Below are 27876 nucleotides of genomic sequence, written 5' to 3' on the forward strand. Positions count from 1 at the left end.
TCAAGATGGCGGACGGGTGAAGACAGAATGTCAATATTCATTACAGTTGCTATGGTGCAGACTGCAGGTGTTGTTCTGGGGTGGAACAAAGGAACACTTGAATAGAAGAAACACAATAGGATAACAAAAGAAAGGTATACAATAACTTTTTCTTCTTTCTTTTTTTTTTCTTTTTGGTAGATGAAACTAAAGTTTATAACCCGGCGATGTAAATGATGCCTTCAGGCTGTGAGACTAACAATGGGCCTCGACCTCGTGAATACTAACAACTTCACGTGAGAAACATTTGGATGCTTTTAAATTTCATTTGCAAAACATTCACCATCTTGATTTACCAGTACCGGTGGTACTAGTTAGACGTATTAGATGCCGTAAAGCTTTAGAAAAAGCCACTCCGCCAAATTCCTCCCCACCTTCTCCGTGTGAACGAAAAAAGGCCCGAAGGGGGGCACTAGTATATAAAACCCTAGACAAAAGCGATGCTTCCCCCCCGCCTCAACCCTCCGGCCTTTTCTTTGTTGGGTTTCTAGGGCTAGCATAGCATACTTGAAGAGAGGGTCTCTAAGACAATTCATAAATTGTCATGGGTAAAATTTTCTTATCGAGGAAATGAATACAGTTTCCCTAATAAGCGACCACCTACAGCTATTTTTGGTTTCATTTTGTTATGAACCAAGTCAGAAGAATTTCACATGACAGCCTCAAAAGTCACAGTAATAGTGTAATAAATAGTGTTATCATTCGATGCATATTTTTCTTCCTTTTCATTGGCCGACAGCCCACCATGTGACCTGTAAATAAGTACCCTCAAATAATGCTCTGCTCATCCGTAATACTGTCGAAATGTGTTTTCCCACAAATAATATCGTGCGTAATTGTAACCACGCTTTTGAGTGAAAAATGTCAGATCGCTTCCCTGAGCTGTCAGAGAGTGCTTGAATATGAAAACAAACTTGGTGATCGACTAACAAAGGAATTATTGAACTTGGTTATCGCATATTGCTCGCCACTGACAAATCACGATATTTTGCTCAACCTCGTCAAATAATTGTTAATTATTTGAAAACAAAAGTGTTTTTTTTTAAAAAACTTACTTACTTACTTACTTACTTACTTAGGGACCGTTCATTTTTTATGAGGTAGGGGGGGTTGGTGGGATTTGGGGGGGGGCCATGCGAAAAAAAATGGCTTTCGAGGGGGGGCCATCCCAAAAAAATAAGGGGAAAAGGGGGGGTCACGTGAAATATTTTAGTAAAACTTTAAAATGGCGTAATGTTTGAATATCAAAAAAATTGCTATAGAATAAACATAGAAGGCACGATACAAATTTATTACAAACTTTCCTTCTGCTTTAAAAAAATGTTTGGCGACAAAAAGCATTTGTAGCTACTGAAAAGAAGTATTTAACACTGTTATTTTTGAATGCAACTTTCAATGGCACTCATCTTCATCTCCGCTGTCGTCGAGTTCTTCGTCGCCGCTTGTGCTGCTATGGGAGTCTCTTTCACCAATGCTGCAAGAAGCAGCAATGCTTTCCGTCAGAGTGTACTCTTCAGGGTACATGAAGGTGTAAACATAATCTCTGACTTCCCGCTCAAGGTTGGTGGTGATTCTGCTTCTTGCAGCATTGGTGAAATAATTCCCTTCCAAGAGCTGTGCGATGTATGGTCCATCTCTTCTAAATATCGACGTCGCAACATCCTCAACTTTAAGACACTCTTCCGGGACGGCCGTTCCAGGAGGGTACACAAGACCTTGTGGAAGATCATTTCCTAATGGGTTTCCAACACAGATTCCATAAACTCGTTGGACGTTGTTTTCAGTCCGCTTCCTCTTTCTTTCATTTGACTTTCTGCGGTTTTCTTTTTTCCTTCTCCTTTTGTTGATGTGCTGTTTGAGTATGCCTTTGAATATGCTGTTATAATTACTCTTCTTGTTTTCTAGTGCTTCCATGTCCTGCGTGACCTTCGTCAACTTAGCTTCTGTACATTTGATCTGTTTTACATTAAAACTGTGGGCAAATTCTTCGCCCTGCTTTAAAGCAAGCCCATTGGACTGAAAGAGTGTGGAATCGTGTTCCTTTACATCTTTCAATATGACATTCAACTTTTCCACCATTGCTCTGTGCTCTTTGATGGAGAAGTTCAGTTTTCTTCCATCACTGGACTTCAACTGGTACCCTTGCATGGAAAACTCACTCACCCTTTCTGAACAGCCATCCGCACTTAGAAAGATTGCTTCTTTTGCTTGTAAGATGTCAAACTGCCTGGATCGTTCAGCTGTAAACCTTTTCTTAAACGACTCGTCGCTTTCGCCATTATTGCGCATTTTGGAATTTTGCGCATTTAAAAAGCAGCAAGAGTGAGAAAGTAAAGGCAATTGTAAGACATTCATGCTTGCAGCAGAAGAGGCCTCTCAAAGCTGGCCAACCAACACTGAGAAATGCCAGGACATTGACACAAAATGACAACAGGGCAAGTGCTGACAGCAGTGAAAGGGATGAAAGTGACAATGATGAGTATGACAGTGATGCCATTGACTCTGGGGGAGAAGATGACTCAAGTGACGTCATTCTTGCATTCATCAATTCAGATGAGGAAGATGCCAATGAGAGGCCAAATGCCACACGCTCAGGGCGAGCCACAACTAGGAGATCCGAAATTGACTTCTCTTTCTTTTGATTTGTTTTTTAAACAACAGCTCTCTGTCGTATAGAGATTGTAAATATTGTCTTCATAGTGAGCACAATAACGTGAAGTAGGGGGATAATAGAGAAATATTAAAAAAGTTGAAATCTGCATATTGTTTGTTCAATTTTTTTTGGGGGGGGAGTCATCCCAAAAAATGACCGCTATAAGGGGGGGGCCATGTGAAAAAATTGGTAAGCTGAGGGGGGGTCATGCGATTTTTAAATGGTGCTTCCCAAATCCCACCAGCCCCCCCCCCTCCCTCATAAAAAATGAACGGTCCCTTACTTACTTACTTACTTACTTACTTACTTACTTACTTACTTACTTACTTACTTACTTACTTACTTACTTACTTACTTACTTACTTACTTACTTACTAAACCACGACTCGTTTTGTACTTTTTCACTTTCCGCCAATTAGCGTCTTAGCAAACGTTTTGAACCCCTACTCCTTTTGCTGCCGTGAGGCCATGATTTGTCCTGGGTATGATTTATAAGTACAGTACACCCTCTCCAACCCACTCTGAAAAGTTAAGACGACAAATAAAATTATATAAAAATTATTCATTCCCTAAAACAAATTTTAAACCAAACAAACAAGGCAATACGCCCGTTCTATCAACTGAGAAAAGAGTAAGACTCAAGTTTATGTGACTGCGTACAAATTTCCCCGGATCAACTTCACTTTAACTAACAGGAACTATTCATAGAGACTAATTTGAAAAGCTTTGAAACATCTCTTGATTTGAATGTCAAGTATCGTTCATGACACCCGATCCTGTTAATAAAACAAAATCGCTTCATTTATTTATCAGTTAATCTTTACAAGATACTAGCAGTCACTATGGTTCCGTTTGTACACCGGAAAAAGTTTTAAACTGCGCCTGAAATCAAATTTTCGATATTCCATCTTTTTTCATTTTCGGGTACAATATTCATCGTCAACATCATCATCCCCCAGTGGGGCAGAGGGCCAAATTTCAATCCATTACGAACAACAGAAGTCTATTTGTTGTGGTCGTTGCATACAGTTATATTTGTTTTGTTTTGTTTTGTTTTGTTTTGTTTTGTTTTGTTTTGTTTTGTTTTGTTTTGTTTTGTTTTGTTTTGTTTTGTTTTGTTTTGTTTTTTTTATTTAGGCCCGCCTAAATAATTCTAAAAACACAAGCGACTAACGGAAAGTCAGAATAGAAGTGATATGAAAGTAGAACGGAATGTACACAATTTGCGGTTTATACTACGTTGTACTGGAAGAATAGATGTTGAGAAAAGAGAAAAATCATCAGGGAAAATCAGAGAGAGAACGCCTGAAAAGTCTGAAAACAGGGGGCTCCTTCTAAAAACGATGATTGTATCTTCCACATGTGAGTTTGTTGTGTAATTCGACTTTTCTTGATGACTTACGGGCAGGTAGAAGTTAACTTGAAGCAGACAAGCACACACTGATAATGGTTTCCATTACCATCTTTTTGTAAAAGCTTGAAATTCACCAGCTTACTGTGACCAGGGAAGCAAGCTCTCTAAAATTTGTGATCCGTTAATTTTTAATTTATTATCTTGAGTTATATTATAGTATTTTTTCATTACGGAAATTACATTTTCAGGTTTAGTCAAATTTAATTTCATAGGGTGGTTTGCGCAGCTGCTACTAATGATCCAAATTTGTCACTTAAAAGTGGTTAAAAGTTTTCGAGGCCTAAATTTATTCATGTGCAATAAACTTTATTTAGTTACAAGCGGTTTTCTTTCACCCTCTTTGAATCTATATTTTCCTTTAGAATAAATCCCGCGAGAGATTACATGCAGCGAGTTCATTACCGTCTAGGTAAACAAAATACTTTTTATCTCGAGTTTCAAATCTTATCGGCAGTTTATGACAGTTTATACAAACTGACCATTGAATCCGTCGATATTGCACAGAGTTATAAGGTTATCGCCGCTGGGTTAAGCAAGTTCATATTTTCAGAGTGTTTTGTTTTTGTATGCGGTATACAGGGGGATTTTAAATAAAGTATACGGTATTTTGACTCCAAAATTGGGCATTTTATGGGTATAGAGTATACCTTGTTTTTCCCAATTTTGATATTTCGCATGGATTTGAGGGGAAATTTTGGGTATAATGGGTTTTTCTTTTTAGGTCATGATTGGTATACCACTAGCCCCCCATGACTGACCACGATGAGTCGCAAAAAGTGTTTTGAGATAATAACTAAGAAAGAATTAAAAGTAATTTTAACCTCCCAGTTAGCGGGATTTTTTTTAATAAAAATGGCAATCCCATCTGTTAGTTTCTCAAGGGTCCCCATGCAAGTAGAAAATAAGTCATAAAAGACTTGCAAGGATCCAAGTGGGGAAGAAGTCCATGTCATCCTCATCCGAAGTGTATGACCATTGCAAATAAGATTTACGTTCTTTTTTTTTGCTCGAGAGACTAAACTCGGAGGGCAGACTTCTGAATCCCAGTCGAGCCTTCAAGTTGCTTAATTGAAATTTGCTGTACTCTCTTTTTTATATAATACACTGGAGTTATAAGAATATCGAAGCCGAAATTTGCGAAATTTTAAGAATATTTTAAGAATAAAACCGAGGCTTAGAATTTGAAAAGAATATAATTTTTTGTGTTGAAAATTTGTAAAGATATTAAAATTATAACATCAGAAACAGCATTAACCCTTTGTTTGATGCTGGTAACATTTCCGCAAGAAGTCATTTATGTCACATCAGGCTTTATTTCTTATATTCTGGCTCCCAAATTACTTCATCGGCACCAAAGTCGAACCGAAATGTCTTAAGCTATTCACAAAAATATTTTCAGCCCAAAATCGGTGGAAAAATAAGAATTATTAGCCTGAGATAGACAGAAAAACAATTTTCCTATTTAAAAATAAGGGTGTAACCGCTGTGATGCTATAAAAATATTAATTAGTTATACCACGAACGATAGGAATAATGTTTAAGGGATCTTAAAAACAATGCAGAAAAGGCATTCACATCCAAGGAAAGTCATGAAAGGAAAAGGACAAAGGTGATGTTTACCTTGGCGCACGACCCCAAACAGACCAAAAGAGTGAAAGAAAACATCAGCAACCCCTGTGGTTAAAACTGTGTTTGAAATAAAAAGTTATGCAGATACAGAAACCTTCATTATTCGCGGTTGATCAAGGAGTGTAAATGAAGAGCACTTCCTTTATTCAACAGTGATGGTGATTTTTCTGTGAGGTAAATTTTTCACCCTTTCTTCGTAGTTCTTTTACATTCCAGTTTAAGTTGCGAAGATTTAATTGACAGTTAATGTGTTTTTCTGCCATCGTAAAGGTTTTTCTCTTTGGAACTTCAGGTTTGAAGAGATGGCTGAAACCCGCTTGCAGAAAAAGTGTAGCAGTGGGGCAATTGGGAAACTTCGAGAGTTCTGCTCCGAAACTACCGCTCATGGGTTTGGTAGACTGGCATCTGCTACTTCAGCAATAGAAAGACTTATTTGGTTGTTATGTTTACTAGCTGCCCTGACATATACGCTCGTCCAGGGATTTAGTCTCGTTTCGGAGTACTTTTCGTACCCAGTCGATGTCAAAGTTGAGATGAAACATGCCGAAGATCTTGAGTTTCCCGCCATTGTGGTTTGCAACATGAATGCGTTGAGAAGACAGGCCTTAAACGAGGTCGTAAAGATGGGGCAAATAACGGTGAGCGTTTATTTTAATAACAGCCTCGGCCGTCACAAACTAACTCCACTGTCATTTCAGTGTTTTGCCACTTAATTATTAACAGCGTTGTATGACGAATACCGTTCTCTTTTTGTCTACGCTACTCACTATCTATTCTGTTGTGGATAGTGAGTATCCTAGCAGTGTGCGGTTGTTAACCAAATGGCGGCCGCTTCTTTGCGTTTTCGAAGTGTCTGTGAAGAGGATTTAGATCAAGTTTTGAGAGACTACTAAATTGTATACTAAATCAATAACTTAAAGGCTATTCTCTCTAGATGTCTATGCGTGATAGGAATCTCGAGCTCATAATCTATATCTAAACTTTGCTCTCGATTTCCATGCGTGACAGTTGACTCGGGCTGCTCGCTCATCAACTATCACGCGTTATAGTTGGCCACTAAATTTTCTCCGATTCTTATCGGTTTAAACTAATTACGTGACGCGATAGTGTTCATCCGCGGAGAGACACTATCAGCCCATAGTGCCCGCCCGAGGAAAATACCCGGATGGATAGTACTCGTCCGTGAAAATATTTCTGTAAACAAGCGGGCTTATAGAAAATAACTAGTTGAAGTTGTATTAAGAGGGTTTTTGTTTGTTTTCTTTTTCAAATTTTACATTTGGCTTTTACGGCTTTCATCTACAAAAGTTAAAAATAATTCAATATGATTTTTGAACTGGCGCACGGAAGAAAATTTAGTGGTGAACAGTAAAGACAATAGAGTGTTTATGTCTCGGAACTATCGGTCCGATAGTTGCCCCTTGGAAATTTGATGTTCTTGAAACTAGCATATTTGCCCTCGAAGCTTCGCTTCTCTGGCAAATATTTGTTTTAAGAACATCAAACTTCCGCGGGGCAAGTATCTGCCGATAGTTCCTCGACAGAAACGCTCTACTGTTTAAATAGAAATATCGAGCTCGTAACCTAATTGTTAAATACGTGTTAACAACTTGATTTTGATTCAGTTTTGTGTGTTATTTTATCGGAGGTTGGGGGGGGGAGGGGGAGAGAGAGCGCGGGGGGAGAAGATATAATCAATAAAGCTAATGCGGATGAAGCGTGTTTTTCTATGATTGATAAGAGCAGTTTGCCATCTACGACGTTATTCTAATTACGAAAATGAAAATTGATTTCTTCAGTCTTAATTTAATTTAACTTCCTTAAATTAATTAGTAGACTTTTAAAGTTATTTTAAATGAAGCAGTTTTGCCATTAGTATGACTCTTTTTTTTGTAATGACTCCGCAGAACCCAATTTGGGAACAGGTCAGCCAAAGTGGTAAGAATTATAAAATGCACAGTTACTTTAATCTTTTTCGTTATTAACATTTGTCGTGCAAAGAAATAAGAAGTATGCTACGTGCTGCTGGAGCTGTATGGAAATCCCGGTCAATAAAATTTACTGCCGACTGGCGAATCTTTCTTGTCTTTTACGTTGCAGGATCTCGGCAGCAAATGAAGTCCTACAAAAAAGCCTTGTTGGCATCACTTGATAACGACGTCAAACGGTCAATTGGACATCAAGCTGAGGATTTTATACTGGAATGCAACTGGAAAGGCGAAGTTTGCGGCCCAGAGTAAGCTGCTGTTACAAAGGACCAATCGACTGACTAACCGATCCACCGACCGACCGACCGACCGACCTATAAATCAACTGGCTAGCTAGCTTGCTGGCTGATAAACTGGCTGACTAACTTTCTTAATGTTCTCTTCATTAATCCGGCATCCAAAAAGAATGGGTTTTGACGAACATTGACGAGAGTTCAATCTGTCCCAAGAGTATGAACGCTAACGCCAACTCTCTACTCTTTTCGACTCTTGTCGTCTCGTCTCTTGAGTTTGCGTGTTGGGAAAGACACTTCACTCCCAGAGTGGCTTTCCCTTAATCTGTATAAATGGGTTCTGGTGAATTTAATGCTTGGGTCGCAAGACAAACCTGCGCTGGACTAGTCCCTTCCCGTGGGGTACTCCAAGAAATATAGGGTGGTGGTGTGCGGCCCGCTTCCCAAAACCCTAACCCCATTAAAGACCAAAATCTGTGATATTTCCTACCCTATTTAAGACCTGACCCTTAAATCAATACCCTTTTTCAGACCTGTCTTATAATTAGTTCCCCAGTTCAGACCGATTTTAAAGGCTTTGTGAAGGGCTTTTGTTGATGGTCTTATGAAGAAAAAGTAGCTTCTTCTTAAAAACATTCCCAGTTCAAGGTTAGAGTGCAAAGAGCATACCCTATTTGAGAACAAAATGTCCAAAATTGGTACCCTATTTCTGACCAAAACATCTAAAAAAACCCTACTCTTTGGGGCCGAACATACTTATATAGCCGATGTAAGAGAGAACCAACCCGGAGGGACTAGGATCTCATCCAGGGGGACGCGAGAATATTCTTATCGCTGTTACTGCTCTTCAGCAGTTTCAGTCATTCCATGTTACTGCACCAAGCCCGATGGGCTCAGCAGCTCTTCTCAGTCAGCACTCGTTCAACTGTATCCTTTCTTCCTTTCTCCATTCTTTCTAGAAACTTCACGTGGTTCCCCAACTATGAATATGGAAACTGTTACGTGTTTGGGGCCGAAAATATGACTCAGAACATCAGTGCACCGGGAAATCAGAATGGTGAACTATTCAATTATGTACAAACAGTTGTCTGAAATAGCTGTTATTGGGCAAAAGTAGCTGACCAAATTTGTTCTCTTTGTTAGTTTTGACTATCGAGTTACACTAATGAACAAAAAAATTCTAACATAGAGAAAGTCTACTAAAAACAGAAAATGGCCAGCTCGCGTGAGCCAGCGACCCGAATGAAGACGCTAGGCTGTCCGCGGTCGTTCCTGTTTTCCTTATACACTTTATAAGTGAGGGAACGAATGGAAGGTCGCGTAAAACAGACAACTGAGAAGGCACAAAGTCCCAACCTCCACCCCTCTGCATTCCGGCGCGCTCGTTCAGTCTGCGTGGCTCGTATTTTACTCGCGTCCTCGACAATGTCTGTAGAAAATGGAAGCCACTTTGTGAACAGCCTGGAAAATGCGCGCGATAGCGCTAACATCTGCACCAATGAAAAGGTGTTAAGGTCAGCTGGACCGCGTGATCGCTGGAGCAGGAATCTCTAAAGCCAGTTATGCTATGCTTAGCAAGCAGTTACCATAACTCAAGCTCATAACCCCAACCTAAGTCCATAACTAAGCCAGTAAACATCAGTCTATGGGCTGCAGGTAGAATAAAGAATGTTTTGTATTGATTCAGTTTCATTGTTGTTCATTTAACGACTATAATTTTTTTACGAAGTCCATTAGTTAGAGAGCTTGGATTCCCTCAGCATTTGCTGACTGACCGTGCGGTGATATTCTAACATCTTTCAAGCACAACATTCTAGTTTTGGAAACATAAATTCAGTATAATTTCAAGTTTTACAACGGCTTCTCCTCCGTGTTACAGGTTTGTCACTGCTCTTGAACATTGAAGCTGATGAATACTTGGGAGATTTCTCAGAATCGTATGGCGCTGTTGTTGAGGTGACGAACGGAGAAGAAAAGTTTTTTCCTGAGGAGAATGGATACCTTGTGGCACCAGGGCAAGTCACTAACATTGGTTTCACCGCAGTGAGTTTAAAACCTCTTTTTCTTTTGATACATCACTTTCTCTACTGTTTTCAGGCCCACTTTTGCCATGGTTTATAACGGGAAATGGTTGTGAAGCCCGGCAAACATCAAAGCAACAAATAAAGATGCCAAGATCTATGTTGGAAGGTCTACGACCGTGCACAATCTTTTGTTTTGCGCTCATACACTATGCATGATTACGTAACCACAACGTTTCTATTGCTCAGTTTCTCAGTAAATAAGTATTGTGTTTTGTGCACCGTCAAGGCCAAAACAGCGAACAAAAACCTTTTACAAAGAAATTTGCGCGTTTCATAACCATTCTCCTCCATTAACTATGCTTTTGCGAAAAAATGAAAAATCCATAGCTGTAGTAGAAGTTTACAACTTTTGTCCCACCCACCATCGAATTCTGCTCTTTAAGTCGTTCGTTGAGCTTTACGAAGGCTTTAAATTCCTTTGTAAGAGTTACGTCTTATGAAAAGTATGACAACATTTGGAATTATTGACGCAACAGGAAAGTGATATATCAAACACGAAAAAGAGTGTTTGACCAGATTTCTAAACGCACCGAGAAGAGAATTAAAAATACGAGCGGCGCAGCGGAGTATTTGTGACGAGCTTAGAAGTGTTTGAAAATGTGGTCAAACACTTTCTTGAGTGTTTGATATATCTTCTCAAACGAAACTAAAACTAAGGAGAAAACGGAGAAATAAAATCATAAAATCGTAAAAATCTATACTAATTAAGATCAGATATCCAAACAACGTTGCGTTCATGATTTCCTTCGTTTAAACTTGATGAATTATTAATGAGTTTGAGAAACTTATATCAAATATGACAAGGAAGTATTTTCGCCGTTGAAACGCATTTACTTTACAGCGAATGTTAAAAAGGCTTAACTTCCCTTTTGAGGGCACATACTGTGGATACCTTGGTGATGACAGCCAGCTTCCTTACAAGTACTCGCAGATGGTAAGTCAAGTGTACAGGGCGCAGACAAGGGTTATTTAACTTTAATTTCAGCTAAATTCACCGTGTAATGATAGCATTATATTCATACTCGCTTCGATCCATTAGTCCTCCCTAAACTATAGAATCGATTTTGCTTACGTCATAGCTTACACATGCGCCGAACAGTAAAACCATCCCTTAAATGGGATAAGTGCCATGTACCTCGTCCGATATCCGACATTGTCTTATTCTCCAATCAGCTGCAGCGCCAAAGAAATCGAATCGTTGCTTACGTCACTTACACGTCCAAGTAATTATTTTTTCTGCTAGTTGTGATTTGTTAGTTAGACGAATTGGCATTACTCTGAACACATAAACACTTTAACAATGATTCACATTTTTCCATCAAATCACCTAATAGTAACCATTGATAATTTTTTGAATCCCGGACGAACATGATCTAATTCTAAAGCTTGAGTAACTTGTATTTTCAGGCATGTCTAAAGTACTGCGTTGCTGAGAGTCAAAAGAAAGAATGTGGATGTGCTGATATTCAATACTCAATTACCCCACATTGCAATCCGTTTAATTCAACGCAAGGTGAGGCGATTTTAGAAACGTGAGAAAATAGAAAACTTGCGCCAAGATTGGGTGAAAACTAAAGCTGTTCTTCTATTTAAATTTAGACTGAGCGTAAAAAAATACCACTTCAGTGGAAATCTTTCCTTAGGGGTTGAGCATTACTTGAGCCACGCCCTAAAAAATGGACTCTGAGAACTTTTAAGTATCTTTCTAGAAATTTAGTAACGTGTGTTCATGTCACTCTTTAGGGCTCCTTAAAAACAAGCTGTGATTTGTAATGCATTTTCCCTATCTATGTACAGGTCAATGCGTCAGGGACGTTAACGACAAGATCAGACTGTCAAATATCACATGTCCGTGCAACGAAGACTGCAAGTAACTATCAACTAGTTCATCTGTAACTAATGAAGTGCATGCTTTACTGGTCGTTGTTTATCATCGAGTGTTCCATGTTGAGGCAAACTCAGTTAGGAACCCTTTCAAATTGTGAAAAAGCTCTGAGTTCCCCTCACTCCCATTGAATCACACTCGGAGGCAGACTGAAAGGTTGGTTAGGACTCACTCAATCCCTCTATCTTGTCGCTAGCTGGATTGGCCCTCAGTTGCCCCGGGGTTAGAGACAATACAAATTGATGTGTGCGTGCTGAGGACGAAAAAATTAGTGAATCTCAATACACTCAATGACAAAATGGGTCCTGCTGTGCATGAACTATCATAATAGAAAATGTCCAAACATTTAACTTAACACTAGGCCTAAGGAGCGAGAGCAAACCATATTTATTTACCGAATGAAAGTCTCGAAGTTCGGGAAAAAGAAGGGGTGCTGAAAACGCTAAAATCTCCGAAGAAACGGCTAAGAAAATTAGCAAGATCAGCCTCGTTCCCCGGGGCTCTAATCCGCCCTACCGGAGGGAGAGAAAGGAGACCCTGGGAACAAGGCTGTTGCATAGTAGTTATAAAGAGACAAACTCAAATAAGCGATCACAATACAAGGAAAACATTGCTGATCTTCTGGGAAGGGATTACTCGGCCCCTAAGCCAGATTGAATGTAATTCCTGGCTTTGCTTATAATTGTCATGCATTACAGTAAGGACAATCGAAACGTGAACACTTGGCATTTTTTGTTCATTGTTTTTTTTTTTGTGACTAAAGAATAAAAGCTCAAGATTAGCGTTTTTAAGGTACACAAACGCTAAATGCTCCTGTTAACATGAAGAGCCCTCGTTCGATAATCAGCAAACTACGTAAGAAAAATGTCAAGTGTTCACGGTTGCAAATCATCGAATAAGGTGTGCAGATTGGCTTGCCCACAAACTGCATGCAAGCTTTGAACAAAAAGTAGACTTACCACAAGTCGACCCTAGCTTAATCCTTCGCTTATCCATCTCTCTCGAGCGAAGCAAACCAACAGGCCAGGGAAGTACTATTGGAAAGGACTTTTAGAAGTCTAAACAGAAAGTTACTGACCTATAAACAATGTTGCTCGCTTTACCTTTACTTTTCGCGCTGCCGAATTTCCTAACTGCTTTCCTAAACGAGCCGTCTAGACGGAATTTTTCCTCTTAATACAAGTTGCATACAAAAGACTGTTCTAATCAGGTTTAGTGTTTGTTGATGAGTAGGGCGAGTCGAGACAAACACTAAATTGACTAACGACAACGATGTTTTACAAATATTGTTGATTAGAAAGTTGTTTTCTTTTTGTTTGTTTTGTTTATTGTTGCTGTTCGTGATTTCTTAGGCTGTTTGAGTTTCAAGTTTCCACATCGTCTGCTACGTGGCCAACAGACGGGCTTCTGGTGAGTTGTTCTTCCAACAAAAACGAGCTCGAATTTGTTGCCTAATGTTATTCATCTGTACTTTTCTTCACCAAGAGGCAAGACATGTGAATTTCTTTCCTTTTCGCGCAACAACAGGCTCGTCTACGAAGCATGCTGGGAAATAAAGCTTCAAACGTGACAAGTAATCTCTCCGAAGCCAGGTTAGATCACTTTTCGCTCGTATTCCGCTTTCATAAGTAACAACTTTCTTCCGGGTACGAGCTCTTTTAGAAGCACAGTTCTTTACTTAGACTCTACCCCTACTACCCATGTAAGCCGAATTTATTGGTATTTCCATTGCAATTCCTCTTCCTTTTCCGCATTCCTGGAGCCTTCAGGGAAAAGCTTTTACTTCTTGTCTCAAACTGGTTCGTAGTCCGTAAGTTCAGTTTATTTTACAGACGAAATTTGGCGCGAGTTAATATCTACTACAAAAGCATGACAGTGGAGGTCATCGCGCAGCACCCAAGGTATCAGGTAAGCCAATATCCGGGGCTTCGCTGTGATGTTTGGCGAAATAACTTTTATACACATGCAGTCGAACCTCTCCACAATGGAGACGGAGAAAAGTGGCCGGTGTAGAGAGGTCCCCGTTATGCGAAGGTAAGGGTGAAATATGACACCCGTTTTTGCTTTCCGGGGGTGCAACATTTGTTTTTCAAAAATATCGGAAACAAACAGTACCACATTGAAAAAACACTGTTCAGTAGTTAGCCTCCGCCAGGCAGTTTAGCTAGTTACGACAGCGTTCAATTTCAAATGGAAATACGAAATATTATTCGTCGTCGTCGCAGAACCTGGTCATTTCACGTTGTTGTTTTGCAGAGGATGGCAAAGAAATGTACTAAGATTTACAACGCGCGTGCACAGCTGTTGTTTTGCTCATTAAACCTTATGTTTGGTGACGTTCCCGTTGTCGTCGTCGTCGTGGCTTGCTTAAGCTGGTCACTCGATTAGATTTTATCCAAAGACCTTATAACCCATTTACTTCCAGCGCACGACCTATATGAATTTGGCAAAATAAGCATTAGAGAACTGGGGAGGGGAAACTTGACTGCAGACGTCACTTCATTAATTTGATTGAAAGTATTATACTTCGCTTCTTCGTTTACTTATCTATGAACTTTTCTTTTTCGCTATTAGTTCAAAGACCTTATTAGCAGCGTTGGAGGTTCACTGGGTCTTTTCACTGGGATGTCGCTGTTAACTTTAGTGGAGTTTGTCAAGTTGATTTTTGACTTGACGAGGTTCTCCTGCAAGAAGAAAACGTCTGTTGCATCTCCAATGCACCACACAAATGAAAAAGAGTTGGAGAATCCATGCTCTTAATTAATCCAAACATTTTATATGTACACACAAAAATCTGCGCAGATGTTTGTTATCCAATGCATGGCAACAAGAAGCATAACCAGCTTGATCATTTATTTGTGGCTTGTTAAAATTACGAAAAAGATGTCAAATATTGGTTACTTTCTTAATTAGCTTATAACTAACATTTTGTAAACTCGTTTGTATACCTAACCAGGGGGCTTCCACTTTATTACACTGAATTTCACTCACTTCACTTACGCCGGTAACTTAACTTTGTGTAAGTTTTAATCACTTTTTCCCTCCTCCATCGAGACATAAACTCGTCAAGACACAATCTCAACTGTTACTGTTCAAAACCTCTCGAGAATACCCCTTTATCTGACGATTTATCAAATACGAACAAGTAGAACTGACAAAAATGTAAATAAAGGTCACTGAGCTTAAACGCGACATCTCTCACGGGTTTCCTTTCCGGACAACGCTGAAGTATCTCTGTCGCTCGGAATCCAGTCCTAAAATCATTTGGCTTGACCCTTGGTTTTTGTCAGAGGTCGTTACTAGGCACCATATGAAGTGATCATGGCAAAAGCAAAGGCCGTGGAAGGCTCCTACCAAGATGATTACTTCTTTGATTACTTCATATTGATGACTCGGGACTAACCTGAGGGGTTACGCGCGATGCTTTGCTTGTTATCGCAGTGGCTGCAGAGGTGGAAAGTGAATACTTGGCAATTTCTGTGCTAATTGCCTCGCGCGTGTTTTGTTCAGGACTGAAAAAAATGACATAAACCTTCGGTCCGAACATGCAACCTAGAAGAGCGAAGGAGCTCACGAGAGTGGTTACACCGCCAATAATGCCTACGTACCAGCTCTCAAGGCCAAATTCCACGGGATAATACGCCGCCGAGGATAGCAGAACAATGTACATGGAAAAGCCGATGTATCTCGCTTCGTTGAAATTCTCGGGAATTTTCCTTCCCTTAAAAGCGTAATAGATGCACGCAAGCGCAAGGAGAAGGACAGTGGTTATAGTCATGGCTAAGAGGACTTCGCCAGCTATTGATCTGAAAGGTTTGCAAACAATGAACACGTACTGAAGTGGGCGAACGATCGTTTCTTTAGATGGTGGATCGGAAATAGTCCATGCCACGATCAGTATGACCTGTACAGATAACAAGCCAAGTAAATGAAGTCTTTGTCCTTTGAAAAGGAAGCTCTTCTTTCTTTTTTTTGGCCCGGATGTCAGACCGTTGGGTAACCGACCCTCGAGTCGAAAAGCCTTCACTATTTTCCTTGACTTCAGTAGGAGTATGGACACGCATAGAGTATGAACGATGTATCGCCAGATATTTATAACGCTGCACAAAAGGTCTGTGGGAGTCAATAGATATAGAAAGGCCAACACGAATAATAAAGCCACCACTATCAATAAAAGAAAGCTGAGCTCCTGGTTTGAGGCCTTTACAATTGGCGAGTTTCGATACTTAACAAAAACTACAATGCATAGAATAGTCAAAAGCAGGCCTGTAACCGCCGTGCAGGTCACTGCTATGGCAGAAGTATTCCAGCTCAAGTTATTTTGAGGAAGGTCGACGCATTTTGTCCTCTCATCATTGGGTTTTTGTCTCTCTGGACATTCAGAACAGTTTGAAGAAATGCCATTGGAGTTTATTGTACCACGGGGGCAATTGACGCATTCCCAACAGCAAGGAGACTTTGCCACTCTTCGCTCACCTGGCTTGCAATCAAATGAGCATACTGACAACGGAACACCTTTGAATCCACTCGGACTGTTCCAAGTTATGTTTGAAAGATTAAGGTGAAGTCTAAGGCTGGTTTTCCTCGCCCACCAGCCAACGCGAACTTCCAAAAAGTCCTTGCCAGTACTTTTGAAGTTCACGATGTCGTAGCTCGCGTCAAGCGGATCCCCATTTTTGTCGAATTCTATTGTTCCTGTCAGTCCTTGAAAGCTTACATTCCGCAAGTAGAAGTGTAATTCGTCTCCTTTTATCTTCGACTGCTGTACTGTTGGGCATTTACCGCCCGTAAGCAAGCTGTGTGGTTCTTTGCATGTGTACATGTTGTGCAAAGCATGGGCAAATGCGTACACGGCGTCAATAGTGTACGAAATGTAAGGACTGCTTGTCAAGGGACTACCAATTGGAACTGAAAATGGATATGACGTATCCAGCAATTTGTTGTTCTTTGCCATGTAAATCCAGTACTCCTTCCACCATGCGTGGGTGCTGCCCGTAAAATTCCTCTTTGCCAGATTGGCCAAGTATTTTTGGAATTGCTCACTGGGCCGAGCCTTAGGCAAAATCCCAAATGATCCATTCAAAATTCCCGCAAAGCTGACATTGGTGAAGAATGGATCTCCTGGTGTGGTTCCATCGGTAAAGATCCATGTTCGGCCAGTAAGATCTTGATTAACGACCTCGTCCATAAAATACCGTGCATACTCACCGTAAAGCCAGATAAAAACAACTGTAACTTTCTCACTGCGCTTGAGATCGAATACAATTTTTCGAATACTGTCCAAATGATTGGCGCGAGGAACAAACCTTTTGAAGGCAATACAAAGGTTCTCTCTTGTGTCAGCTTCTTTTTCTATTCCCCAGATTCCGTAACGTCCAAACGAGTCGTCCAGGGCTACTGCACCGACGTATGTCCAGTTGAAGAACTGCGCCGTGTCAGCTAAAAGACTAGCACGCCAATTGTCTGGAGCAACCGTTCGATAAAAGTGGCTGTATAGAGTAGTACTCAACTCCACACTTGTTGCCAGCGGGCTAATGGATGGGATGTGTGCTATCTCGAACAAACTTGAAACCATTATGGCACTTGCGGAATCCATTGGCCCAACAACCCCTGTTATTTCTTTAAGTCCGCCGTACTTAGACCCGTTGAATTCCGTAGAGTTCGTGCAATTCTGGAGCGAGAAACGATGATCGCTTTTCACGACCAGTTCGTAAGCGGTTTCCACAGCCATAGCAGGACGCAGACAATAATCTCGTAAATCAAACCCGAGGGTGACATTCGGCAAAAGGGTATTGTTCTCGTTGATGCTTTCTATGGCAAAAACCATTGCCTCTGCGTAACCCAGATTAGTACCGAGTATATCGCCGCAATAGTTGTTGTTGCCTGCGCTCTGATGGAGATCAAATAGGCCTCCCAACACTATATGGCCATCTTTATAAGCAGATCTTTGCTGGGGTAAGCAGTTGACACGAAGACTTCCATTACACAACAATAAAACGGCGAGAAAGGAAAACTTTAGACAGGAAGACATCGCCATTCAGTCTTGAAAATTGATGATACTGTCAGTTTCCAGCGCTGTGACGGAAGAGAGGTGATAAAAAGAAATTAGACAAGTGTCTTCACTGGAAGCAAGTATTCTTATAATGCGTTACGTGCCTATGGAGGAGCGCCTAGGTTATGAGTTACAAACTTGTCCTCTAGGTAAGACTACTTTTAATACACAGGGAGACTGGAATGGTACAGTGGTCCAACTTAGAAATGACGGTAAAACATTATACAACACGATTTTATCTTACGACAGGTGGTTGTCCTTAAGTAAACACAGGGGCAAGGGGACGTGACTAAATGGCGCAAAGTGAATGGCTTTTCAGTGTTTTGGCTTTTTGAACAAATACAAATCAACTTGATTGAAAAGTCCGTTTTGTCTCAAAATAAACAGGGAAACGCATGGACCAAAGAAACGGATCCCGACTTGAACTCTTCAAAAAAATAGAACGTGCAGAATTGCAGCAAAAAAAGCTATTTCGTTAAGAGCGAACAAATTGTCTTTGATCGTGCGTATGGTTGTTGCGTTATGTCAGTCCTATTTTCTGTCCGTTTTTGTCACCCCTGATCATCTCTTAATAGGAATCGAATTAAAATCAATGGAAAACAAAATCATACGGGCATCCTTCTCGTAAATATACAGCAAAGCTTTTTGCGGCGGTTGGTACATGCACTCCATGCTAAATGGTAGGATAGAGGCTACCCAAGCAAGCTACAGGAGTTTGCTTGGGTAAATTTTAGCAGCCTGAAAACAGTTCAATTTGTGTCAAACTAAAACCAAACTTAAAAGCAAGCTAAATTAATAAAAAAACAAAGGTTGCTAGGTCAAATATTGAACTCAAAATAAATTGCTTGGGGGCAACAACAAATAACAAAGACGTTTCGTTGTCCATGCATTAAATTTCAGTTTACACAATAACGGGGACAAAAATATAGGACTGGAATATTTTTTTTTTGGTACTAAAAAGCGAAGAAGATTCAACTTTGTACAATGCAAATTGACCCCATTGTTTGCCGAAACCTTGGATCAACCAGCCGGTGATTTTAATACTGATTATAGAACAGTTCATTTCCGGTTGATCCAGAATTTGAGGCCGATTTCTAGTTTTGGCTGGATATGGTCGGTCGTTTTCAAGACGCGATCGATTCACCCTCTTCTTCGCATCTTAGAAGAAAATGAGTTTTTGAGCGTTGGAGAAATGGTCGAAGAAAATGTAAATTAGCAGTCCCGTTGTACAGATTTAATAAAGGAGTACAGTTTTGTTTTATTAAAACGCCATTCCATTTGGACCACTGATTGCGAGGTGTCAGGAAAGCCGCTTTAATCACCTGAGAAGGTGCTCTGATCTTTTTTCGTGCCTTGGGGGACCTTCTCCCACGCCTCCTTCGATCGACCTGGAATTCTTGTTCAAACTGACTTAACTCTCTTTTTTTATTAATAAGAATATTGTTTTCCCGGCCAAGGCTAAATCTTCATATTTTTCTACCGATTTTAGGCTAAAAATGTTCTTGTGGATATTCTTAGATTATAGTTTATGACATTTTTGTTTTCGAATGTATTTGGTGTATGAATGGTGTTAACGTAAGTTTGGAGCCAGCCTGCAGGCATTAAAGCCTAATTTGACGCACATAACTTCTTGCAGAAATGTTATTAGTATCGAACATACGGCTAGTGCTGGTTTTGTTGCTTTTTGGCTAGTTTTGCCGTTATACGGTTTAGTTAAAAACATATCATTAACTGTATTGTATTTACAAATTTTCGACACACAAAATTATATTCCTTTCCAAATCTCAGCCTCGGGTTTATTTTTAAAATGTTGTTAAAATTTCGCAGTTTTTAGTCTCGATATTGTAATACATTATATTCTTATAAAAAAAGAAAGAATGCATGGCTGTTTAAGCTATTCTGGCTCGAGGTGCACTCATTGTCCAACCGGAGCACTCCGTGGCGTCATGGCCAGTGCGCGCTCATGTTTGCAATGCTGGTGATGCCGGCTGTTTCGTTAATTCACTGACTTTTTTTTCTCTTCTGTACATAACTAATGCTTTAAACGCTTTATACCTCAATAAAATGCTCACAAAGCAGCAATAACCATGCTAGCAGGACTAAATGTTAATTCAAATCTGAAAACTTACAACAATAAAATCTACTAATTTGTATTTAAAACAACTCTAAGCTGTCTACATTATTTTCACGAAACCTATATACCGTCTTTCCTAGATAGCGTTGACTGCTACAACTCAGTAACGACGCCCTAAGCATTTGTAAGTGCGCTTCGATATCAAAAGTCGTGACAATATAAAAGGGAAGGCGGAAATTTTTACCTTGGTGGCACCTTCCAGTCAACGGGCAAATTTTTTGGCCATCATTTCATCTACTACAAAATATTTTTTAGTGACGTCTTAGACCATTATTTACCGTTTTGAATTTCGATTCAAGCTTAGTCACTTTTAACATCCGGTCAGTGGAAATGGGCGAGCCATCGTCGTTGCTCTAACAGCTTCTGTGCAATTTGCTACATGGTGATAAGAGCTTTTCCTCGGTCAGCTAATGACAAAGTAGATATTCTCACCGAAAAAAAAAACCTGTTTTAAATGGGTAGTCGCTAGAAACAGCTTAATTAGGAAAACTTAGAAACGCATTGATGAATCAGGAAGAACCTCCACGCCCCTGTGGACACTTCTAATTTGATATTTGAAATGCAAACGTATGTAAAACAAAGATTCCTAATGAATTTCCATTTTGCCGTGAACTGAATGAATGTGCCTTGTGGCGGACTGGTGCGGCGTATCCAAAAAAATATAGAGACTTGTCTGTTAAGAGGCTCGCACGAAAAAGAAAAAACCACCAAAGTACTAGCGATCGACACCGACCATTTGGCTTTTAAACTGATTAAATGCGCTTTTTTGCCTGAGGTGATCTGCTCCGTGAAGAGTTGTGATATAAAACCTGAATTAAATTCTATTCACTTGAATAGGTCAGTGAATATATCCGGAATTGATAGCCTACGTGTTTAGCCGTACCTACGGGGGGTGAGTACGGCTACACTAAGGCTAACAATAATGCCGGTTATTTACACGACCAACTACTGGGATGAATTTGCCATCAAGAGTTCTTAGTGACTCCTGCAATCATTATGGAAATCCTATGCCTAAAAGCCGAGTCAGTCGATAAAACGTTTCGATCATTGTAACATGTTTTAACACTCAGCGAAAGATCTCCTCAATGCTAACTGCCTGAGTGGCCATGTTAAAGTAAATAAGCACTAATTTGAAACCTTTTAATGAGTTTTAAAAAACGTTGCGACACAAGGACACCTGTCCTTGTTGACAAAAGCATTCAAATTTCTCGTTCAAATCTTTGACATCTATTGATGCATCAGCGAAAAGGCTGTGTCATCATTTTAACTGTTGGATCCATGAGACTTCTTTTGTTACATAACAGCGGCGAATGTTAAGATGTTCCTTGCAGCATGTTCAGATCAAAGGCAGAAAATAGAAAGTGGACGTGATGTCAATTAGCATATAAACAACAAAGCTGTGGTGCTTTGCTGAGATGAAAACGAAAATTTCCTCTCGTGTTTTTAGAGGAAGTAGGATCTTGTTCTTTAATTTAAACTTTTGTTCAGTTCTGCACTTTTATTTTTTAGCACTTCAGTAATACACATAGAGCTACGTACGATCTGTCACTGGGGGTTAGTGATAAAAGCTTTTTATAATGCCTTTCATGCAAAACTTCGACTCAGTAACTCAAACGATGACAGCCACAGGACCACAATAACTATTGTATTGTAGCCCCTCTCTCCTCCTCAAGTCAAGTCAATTCATTGCCAAGTCAATTCACTATGCCAGCTGTCTTGATCCGCAATACCTTACTGCCTGCAGACCATTCAATTCGAGTAGCTCAAGCTAAACTAATTCGAACCCCAATTTAATGACTTCGCCACCATATTGTCCACCGGCTAGTCTGCTCTCAATTGATCACATGAATTCGCTGATGTACTGAAGATTCTTTAAGATTTATAGGGTATATTTTCAGTTTCATTTCGCGCGCACCTGTCTCAAAATGAAGGAGGCAATATTAAGGTTACCAAAACTGTTGCATATTCTTCACAGAGATATCTTTAGGATTTACAAATCTAGCTTCAAATAAGCTTTCTCGAAAAAAAAAATGTTTTTTTTTCTGCTACGCATTGTATGTTCTGAATCAAACTGAAGAAACCGAATATTAAACTGGCGGCAAGGTCGGGGAACCTGCAACACGAGCCGTGGACAGAAAAGCTGGACGCGAGTCGTTTAAATATAATTCATTATCACATGTAATCCTTTATTTTTGTCGAAGATAGAGGGTGTTTTAAGAAATAGAAATAACAACTTGTGTATAAAGAGAATTGACGCTGTCGATTCGAATTGTGGCATTGTGTATCAGTGATAATCTAAGACATTTGCAAGTAGTTTATCATTGGCAGTATTGTAGGAATTGCATGTAAGACGAGCATAAAGATTTACAGTACCTCGCAGGGTTTGCTTTAGTAGTGTTCGGTTTAGAGTCTCGTATATTAGCTAGTTTCTTGAGCGTCCTCGATTTCCGCATTTTACTTTAATATTTATTTTCAAGAAAAATATTCATTTAAGCTCTGTAACGTTCATCTCTAAAAACGCGTCGTGTGTCTAATGTACAAGTTGTTTAGTCTTTGGAAATTATTTGCCGTTCAAATTATTTGGAACTCATCTCGGAATCGCAAAACATTTCTTTAAATCTTAAGCCGTTTTCGTACATACCTTGTATTTTTTGTTGAACTTCTCTCATCCGGTCACCATTCACAAGAATAGTAAACAGTTATCGGCGTTAAAGTCTGAAGCTTTGAAGCTGTCACTGATGTGGCTGCTAATGTCACTATATTGCGCCAATTAAGCTAATATCATGAATTGTTCGCATGTGATTGGTTAATGAGAGTGACTGGCTCATCCCGCTTATGAAAAAGTTATGAAACCTGCCGACTTGCGGAACATTTGCGATATTATTTCACTTTTAAGGCATTGTACATTTCAAAAAATGTTGTTTATACCCCTCTTCGTCACCTTAAGTGGGCTTTATTCTTCTGTAAATTCGGTGGAAAAGCCGGCTACCGGTCCATGTTTAAGTATCACTGGTCTAAGAGAACAGAAGATAAAAATTATCTAGTGTAGGTATTTTTTGGTATCAAAAGAAGATCATCCTCTCTTGTTGATATTTATGATATGGTCTCGAGGTTATACGAAGTTAAAATAACATAGATCGCGTTTGAAGGTTAAAAGCCCTTTCATACGCCAAAGGGTGCCGTTAAATGACAGTTCTTCCATAACTCACACCTGACTGTCACCATTCACGTCACAATATTGACGATTGTATATTTTATCTGACATCGAATAACCAGTTGAGTCATTCTTGACGATATGAAGGTACGTAGTTTTCTTCGCCTCTGGCTCGCGCCTTCGTTTTACTCAGTGCTTTTATTCTCGAACAGAACGAACTGACAGAGCAAGGAAAGTGTTAAAACTGCATGTTCCGGTGTGGTGATAAAGGATAAATATCTCCGTGTGCGCAGTACCTGCCATAAATAATGCAAAAAGAAAAAAACTATTTTTCCCGGCTGAACATGGTTTACAACACAGCCCTGACAGCAAAGACAACACAAGGCTTCTTTTGTGGTAGGATAATTAAAGCCTACCTGTTTCACCTGTCAAAATTGTAACCATCACTACGTCAAAGGTTATAAAAAATGGACATCTTAATTGGTTCTCTTTGGTAACGCAAAAACAACTTTATTACAAATAGGTTTTAATCACATTTTTTTCTTTTTCAGCTGTGAGTCAAGGTTACCCCTGAGAGGCTTTAGTTTAAAAGAGCTGTGTCACCGTTTGTGCATCTTGAAAAGTTTAGCTTTAATTTTTCAAGTTCGTCGTTTGTAATCCGTGTTAATCTTCTCCATCCTTAACCATCCTTATTCTTCTATGGTTCATTATTATCTCTGTGGTGTTTTTCTATTTTAGTAAACTACTATTTTCAGGTTTTCTTCAATTTAAAGGTAATTTTGTGCGTGGCCAAACTGACACAAAATACCGTAACTGGGCTCCTGTAAATAGGGTTACAAAAATTGATGTCTAGGAATACTGCTAAACATAAACATTTCACATGGGCTGGTTTGGTTAGGATTCACGTACGACTTAGCATTACAGCAATTGTTTATTGAAATTTTCCTTCAAGGGAAACTTTACATAACAAGGACCTGAACCAACATAGACATTTCATGACGCTTTATATAAAGTAACAATAACCGAAACCGGGTTAGCTTAAGACTCGTCTCCGGTTTTCTTGCGGTTAGTTCCACTCGCGTTTGCTTGTGGGTATAGCTTTCATTTTGTGGTTTGGGTGACACTGTGTTATAGGCTATGTTCACACTTGATGCCCGAGCACTGTGCTGGAGTACGATTCTCGCTGGGCAATAATGGGAACACATCTTTTTCCAAGCACTCACACCAGAATTTAAGCACAGTGCCCGTGCTTGGATGCAAGGTGTCCAGCTTGTACTCGGGCACTAGATGTTACTTGGGTACTTGAGCTTACTTGGAGAACCAGTGTTTGAACGCAACACCATTTTGTGCCGGTGCTCGGGCACCAGGTGTGAACGAAGGCTATATTTTTGCTCGTTCCATTCAAAAGATTTGAAGTGAAACATTCTGGACCCCAGAGCCTGCTTATTTTGTTTAGCACCAAGAATGCGGATTTTAGCTGACCAAGCTCGCGATCCATTAACCCACTCGCTGAACTCCGCCCTCATCTCCTGTTATACAGGGATTCAACCCAGGCGGGACCTGAGAAAGAGTCCAGGATAACTTGCATGAGCATGCTCAGACCGAACGCGGGACCTCGTGTGTCTTAAACACAGCTGTCTAGCTGTTTCACACTGATTTTCTTCTAGATGGTCGCATGACGTTAACGCAAGACTATACTTTTGTGAATGACTTGAAGTCATTTACAAAATTATGGACGAGTTTGGTTAAGTTTTTCTGTTTGTCTACAGATGCGTTTTAGGCTAAAGAAATTTTGTCCTAATGATGCTCTAAACGAGCAAAGCAAATATGCTGTTTCTTTAGCCAATAAAAAACAAAATCAGATTTGATTTGATTCACGGACTGATGTCGATGCTTGGAAAATCACTCAAAGGGTCGCAACGTTGCCCAGCGCGGGAGAACAAACATTTGGTACTTGGCTTTAACAGTCCTGATTGGCTGAACATAGTCACCAGTTGATTGGCTAGATGACACTGAGAGGTTTGACAGAGCTCAGAAATAATAAAAAAAAGGCATGCAGTTCCGTTTGCTTGAAGCAAATAAAATTGTCTTCAGTGGACAAAAGAAACAGCGCTTTAACGAAAGAATAACTGAAAAATACAGAAGTATAAACATTTCATCTAGTACCGTTTTGCATCGGAAGATTACTTAAGACGTTTCAGTCCTGAGTGAAGCAGTAAACAGCACTCCCTGAATGACTCGCTGACAAAACAAACATATGCTCGTGCTGGGAAACACAGATTGTTTGTCTTTACTTTCTGTGTTTTTATTAACAGAACCAAATCAATCTCAATTAGTTTCAAACAATAATGTGAATTTAACTGCGTCAGTGCTCGGTTCAGCGTCTGTGGTCGGCCCCTATTTCTACGGCTGGGAATTTTTATCAAAACAGAAAAAAGTTAGATAAACACCATTTTCTATTTTCACTTGTCCCAAATAATCACCTTTCAAACAACTATACGCATATAAAAGCCATCGAAAAAAAATGAACTCAGATAACTGTGGCTCTGTATATTTTCGACTTCACGTGTAGTTAGCAAATTTGCATTTTGTGATGAATGCTGACAACACTCGGATTGAATACCTGTCGCAAATACTGTGTTACGGTTTTACGTAAAGAATGTTTTTACCCACAGATTAGGTCAAGATAAAACAATAAGATTTTGTTGACGAAAATGATATTACCATTTCAAATTGCCAGTGTGGCGCACTCGTAGGCGTATGATGATGGATAAAACGTCGTTACGTGGTCTTATGTTAGTTTGCCAGAAGCGCGTCGATATAGACACGATTGTAATTTGGGTTTTTTTCCGATTCAATCTGTTGTGAGGTTGGCTTAACAATAATTAATTCATTTAATGTGTAGTGCGTGACGCTTGCGAAATAAGTTTAAATGGAACAAATAGGTCAAAAACACCTTTATAGATTAGGTCATTTGGTAGATATAGGTGTTGGCATGGAAACGTTGTCTCTAATGGCAGAGAAAACAATGGCAACACAATAACTGAGCGGAAGAAGAAAATGCAAAATAAGTTCAAGAAAAATACACCTGCTGTATGTGCGCTTTACCAAGAAATTGAAATATAACGAACTGATCATCTTGTTTGCCAAGCTCAAAACGATAGTCATAATTTTGTCGCGCTTGTGCTAAAATGGCGGCGCTTAGCTCAGCTATCAGAGAGAAGAGGTTTACTCAAGTGAAGTTGCTTCTTGATATCGGGGTTGATATTAACAGGAAGGATTCCGACATGAGGACGGCGCTAATGCAACTTTGCTTTCTAGAGGACGAAGCTAAAGCGGCGAAGTACGCCAAAATACTCCTTCAGCGTGGAGCGAAGGTTGGTTTAAAAGACAAAAATGGACTGACTGCTCTTTCGCACGCTTGTAAGCGAGGACAGGAACAATTAGTTTCGATTATGTTGGAGGAAGCGAGCGATTTTGATCTCAATTCACAAGATAAGCAAGGAAATACAGCACTGCATTACGCCGCAATGTCCGGTAACTTCGTGGTCTTAAATCTTCTCCTCAGCAAGTTAAAACGATTTAAATTGAGTGTAGACACGCTGAACGAAAAGGGAGAAACTCCTTTGATCGTGGCGTCGAAGTCGGGAAATTTCTTTTGCGCGCGAATTCTCATATCAGAAGGAAAAGCTTCAAAAGGAGCTCGGGACTATGTTGAATTCAAAACAGCTGACGAGTGGGGAAGGACTAAAGAAAGTATCCGATCGGCATCGAAGTCGCCGCTTTTCCGAGTCATGCAGCTTCCCCCTCGTTCATGGATAGATTCTACAAGCCGAGGATCACTAAATAATCATTCACCATCAAAAAAGAGCAATGATAGGCCGAACACCGCTCCGGGGAACCTTTTAAGTCAAGACAACGAGAAAAGTCACCGGGAAAATCTTAGAGATCTTTTTCGCGTCTACGAAGGACACGTCTCGGGCGCGTTTCGCCGCGGCGTCAAACCCAGACCAATTGTGATCACGGAATCAATTTCCAGTCTCACCGAGAGTATGTCTCAAGACAATGAACTTGATGGTGTGTGTGAGCTTCCTTCGTTGGCGGTGTCGCCAATACCTGGGCAGATTTCCCGCCGCTTTAGCATCAGCAGGGCGAGTAAGTTGGCTGTCGCTACCAACACAGTTTTTAGACGCGCCTCCGTAGCAACCGTATCGATGGCCACCACAAGTAAACCGTTACAAAGACGAGGATCTCAATCGCTTGGCGCGGCTACTGGCCGAAGACTTTCCCAATCAATGCCAGCGTCACCGAGAATCCGAAGGGGCTCAATGAACGTCATGACGAAGATTACAAAAGTTGCCGGGCTAACTGTAAATAAGGACAAGCCGGACAAGAAAAACAATGTAGTTCACGACGACCCACCTACGATCTCCGTTACTACGGACAAGCTATTAGCTAAGCTTCAAACTTTGGCCGAAGAAAGTGATTTGGAAGAAGACGAGAACACAGAGGAAATGTTGCAAAGAAGCTCACCAGCAAATCTTTTTGGACAAATGTAACTACAATGGAAGTGAATATAGGAAATAAAATAATTATTGGGTTCCTTGAGAC

At 40.1% G+C, this 27876-nt stretch overlaps 3 protein-coding genes across 5 annotated transcripts; 2 read left to right on the forward strand and 1 right to left on the reverse strand.

Annotated features, from left to right (window-relative positions):
- The first annotated feature begins 28 nt into the window (after window positions 1-28).
- Window positions 29-15117, forward strand: LOC110064135 (epithelial sodium channel subunit alpha-like). Of its 3 annotated transcripts, none has more exons than XM_020771137.2 (13): window positions 29-134; window positions 6028-6373; window positions 7643-7673; window positions 7836-7971; window positions 8916-9013; window positions 9836-9999; window positions 10882-10974; window positions 11448-11553; window positions 11838-11910; window positions 13278-13335; window positions 13453-13517; window positions 13758-13833; window positions 14500-15117. In XM_020771137.2, the coding sequence occupies exons 2-13, from the start codon at window positions 6038-6040 to the stop codon at window positions 14683-14685; spliced, it is 1422 nt and encodes a 473-aa protein (XP_020626796.2). In that variant the 5' UTR covers window positions 29-134; window positions 6028-6037; the 3' UTR covers window positions 14686-15117. The 3 variants fall into 3 exon arrangements, with proteins under 3 accessions (XP_020626796.2, XP_020626798.2, XP_020626797.2); XM_020771139.2 differs by having other exon boundaries at window positions 10915-10974; XM_020771138.2 differs by lacking the exon at window positions 29-134 and adding an exon at window positions 4943-5909.
- On the reverse strand, window positions 14764-22833 carry LOC110064276 (metabotropic glutamate receptor 3-like). The gene is made up of 2 exons (XM_020771309.2): window positions 22753-22833; window positions 14764-18000 (listed from the first exon to the last, which is right to left on the reverse strand). Exon 2 carries the CDS (start codon window positions 17960-17962, stop codon window positions 15305-15307), a length of 2658 nt encoding a protein of 885 aa, XP_020626968.2. The 5' UTR covers window positions 17963-18000; window positions 22753-22833; the 3' UTR covers window positions 14764-15304.
- A 3-nt stretch (window positions 22834-22836) lies between these two features.
- On the forward strand, window positions 22837-27873 carry LOC110064278 (uncharacterized). Its single transcript, XM_089275343.1, has one exon. The coding sequence runs from the start codon at window positions 26457-26459 to the stop codon at window positions 27822-27824; it is 1368 nt and encodes a 455-aa protein (XP_089131469.1). The 5' UTR covers window positions 22837-26456; the 3' UTR covers window positions 27825-27873.
- The last annotated feature ends 3 nt before the right edge of the window (window positions 27874-27876 follow it).

Source organism: Orbicella faveolata, unplaced genomic scaffold (assembly GCF_042242905.1).
Source record: "Orbicella faveolata isolate gen_17 unplaced genomic scaffold, um_ofav_v1 contig_36, whole genome shotgun sequence".
In the NCBI taxonomy this organism is placed as follows: domain Eukaryota; kingdom Metazoa; phylum Cnidaria; class Anthozoa; order Scleractinia; family Merulinidae; genus Orbicella; species Orbicella faveolata.

Bases quoted from the DNA above. Each gene is read 5' to 3' on its own strand.
- LOC110064135 (XM_020771137.2), top strand. From the start codon at position 6,038: ATGGCTGAAACCCGCTTGCAGAAAAAGTGTAGCAGTGGGGCAATTGGG. The intron at 10,975-11,447 runs GTAAGTCAAGTG...TTGTATTTTCAG, and splicing joins CTTACAAGTACTCGCAGATG to GCATGTCTAAAGTACTGCGT. The intron at 13,518-13,757 runs GTTAGATCACTT...TTTATTTTACAG, and splicing joins AGTAATCTCTCCGAAGCCAG to ACGAAATTTGGCGCGAGTTA.
- LOC110064278 (XM_089275343.1), top strand. From the start codon at position 26,457: ATGGCGGCGCTTAGCTCAGCTATCAGAGAGAAGAGGTTTACTCAAGTG.
- LOC110064276 (XM_020771309.2), bottom strand. From the start codon at position 17,962: ATGGCGATGTCTTCCTGTCTAAAGTTTTCCTTTCTCGCCGTTTTATTG.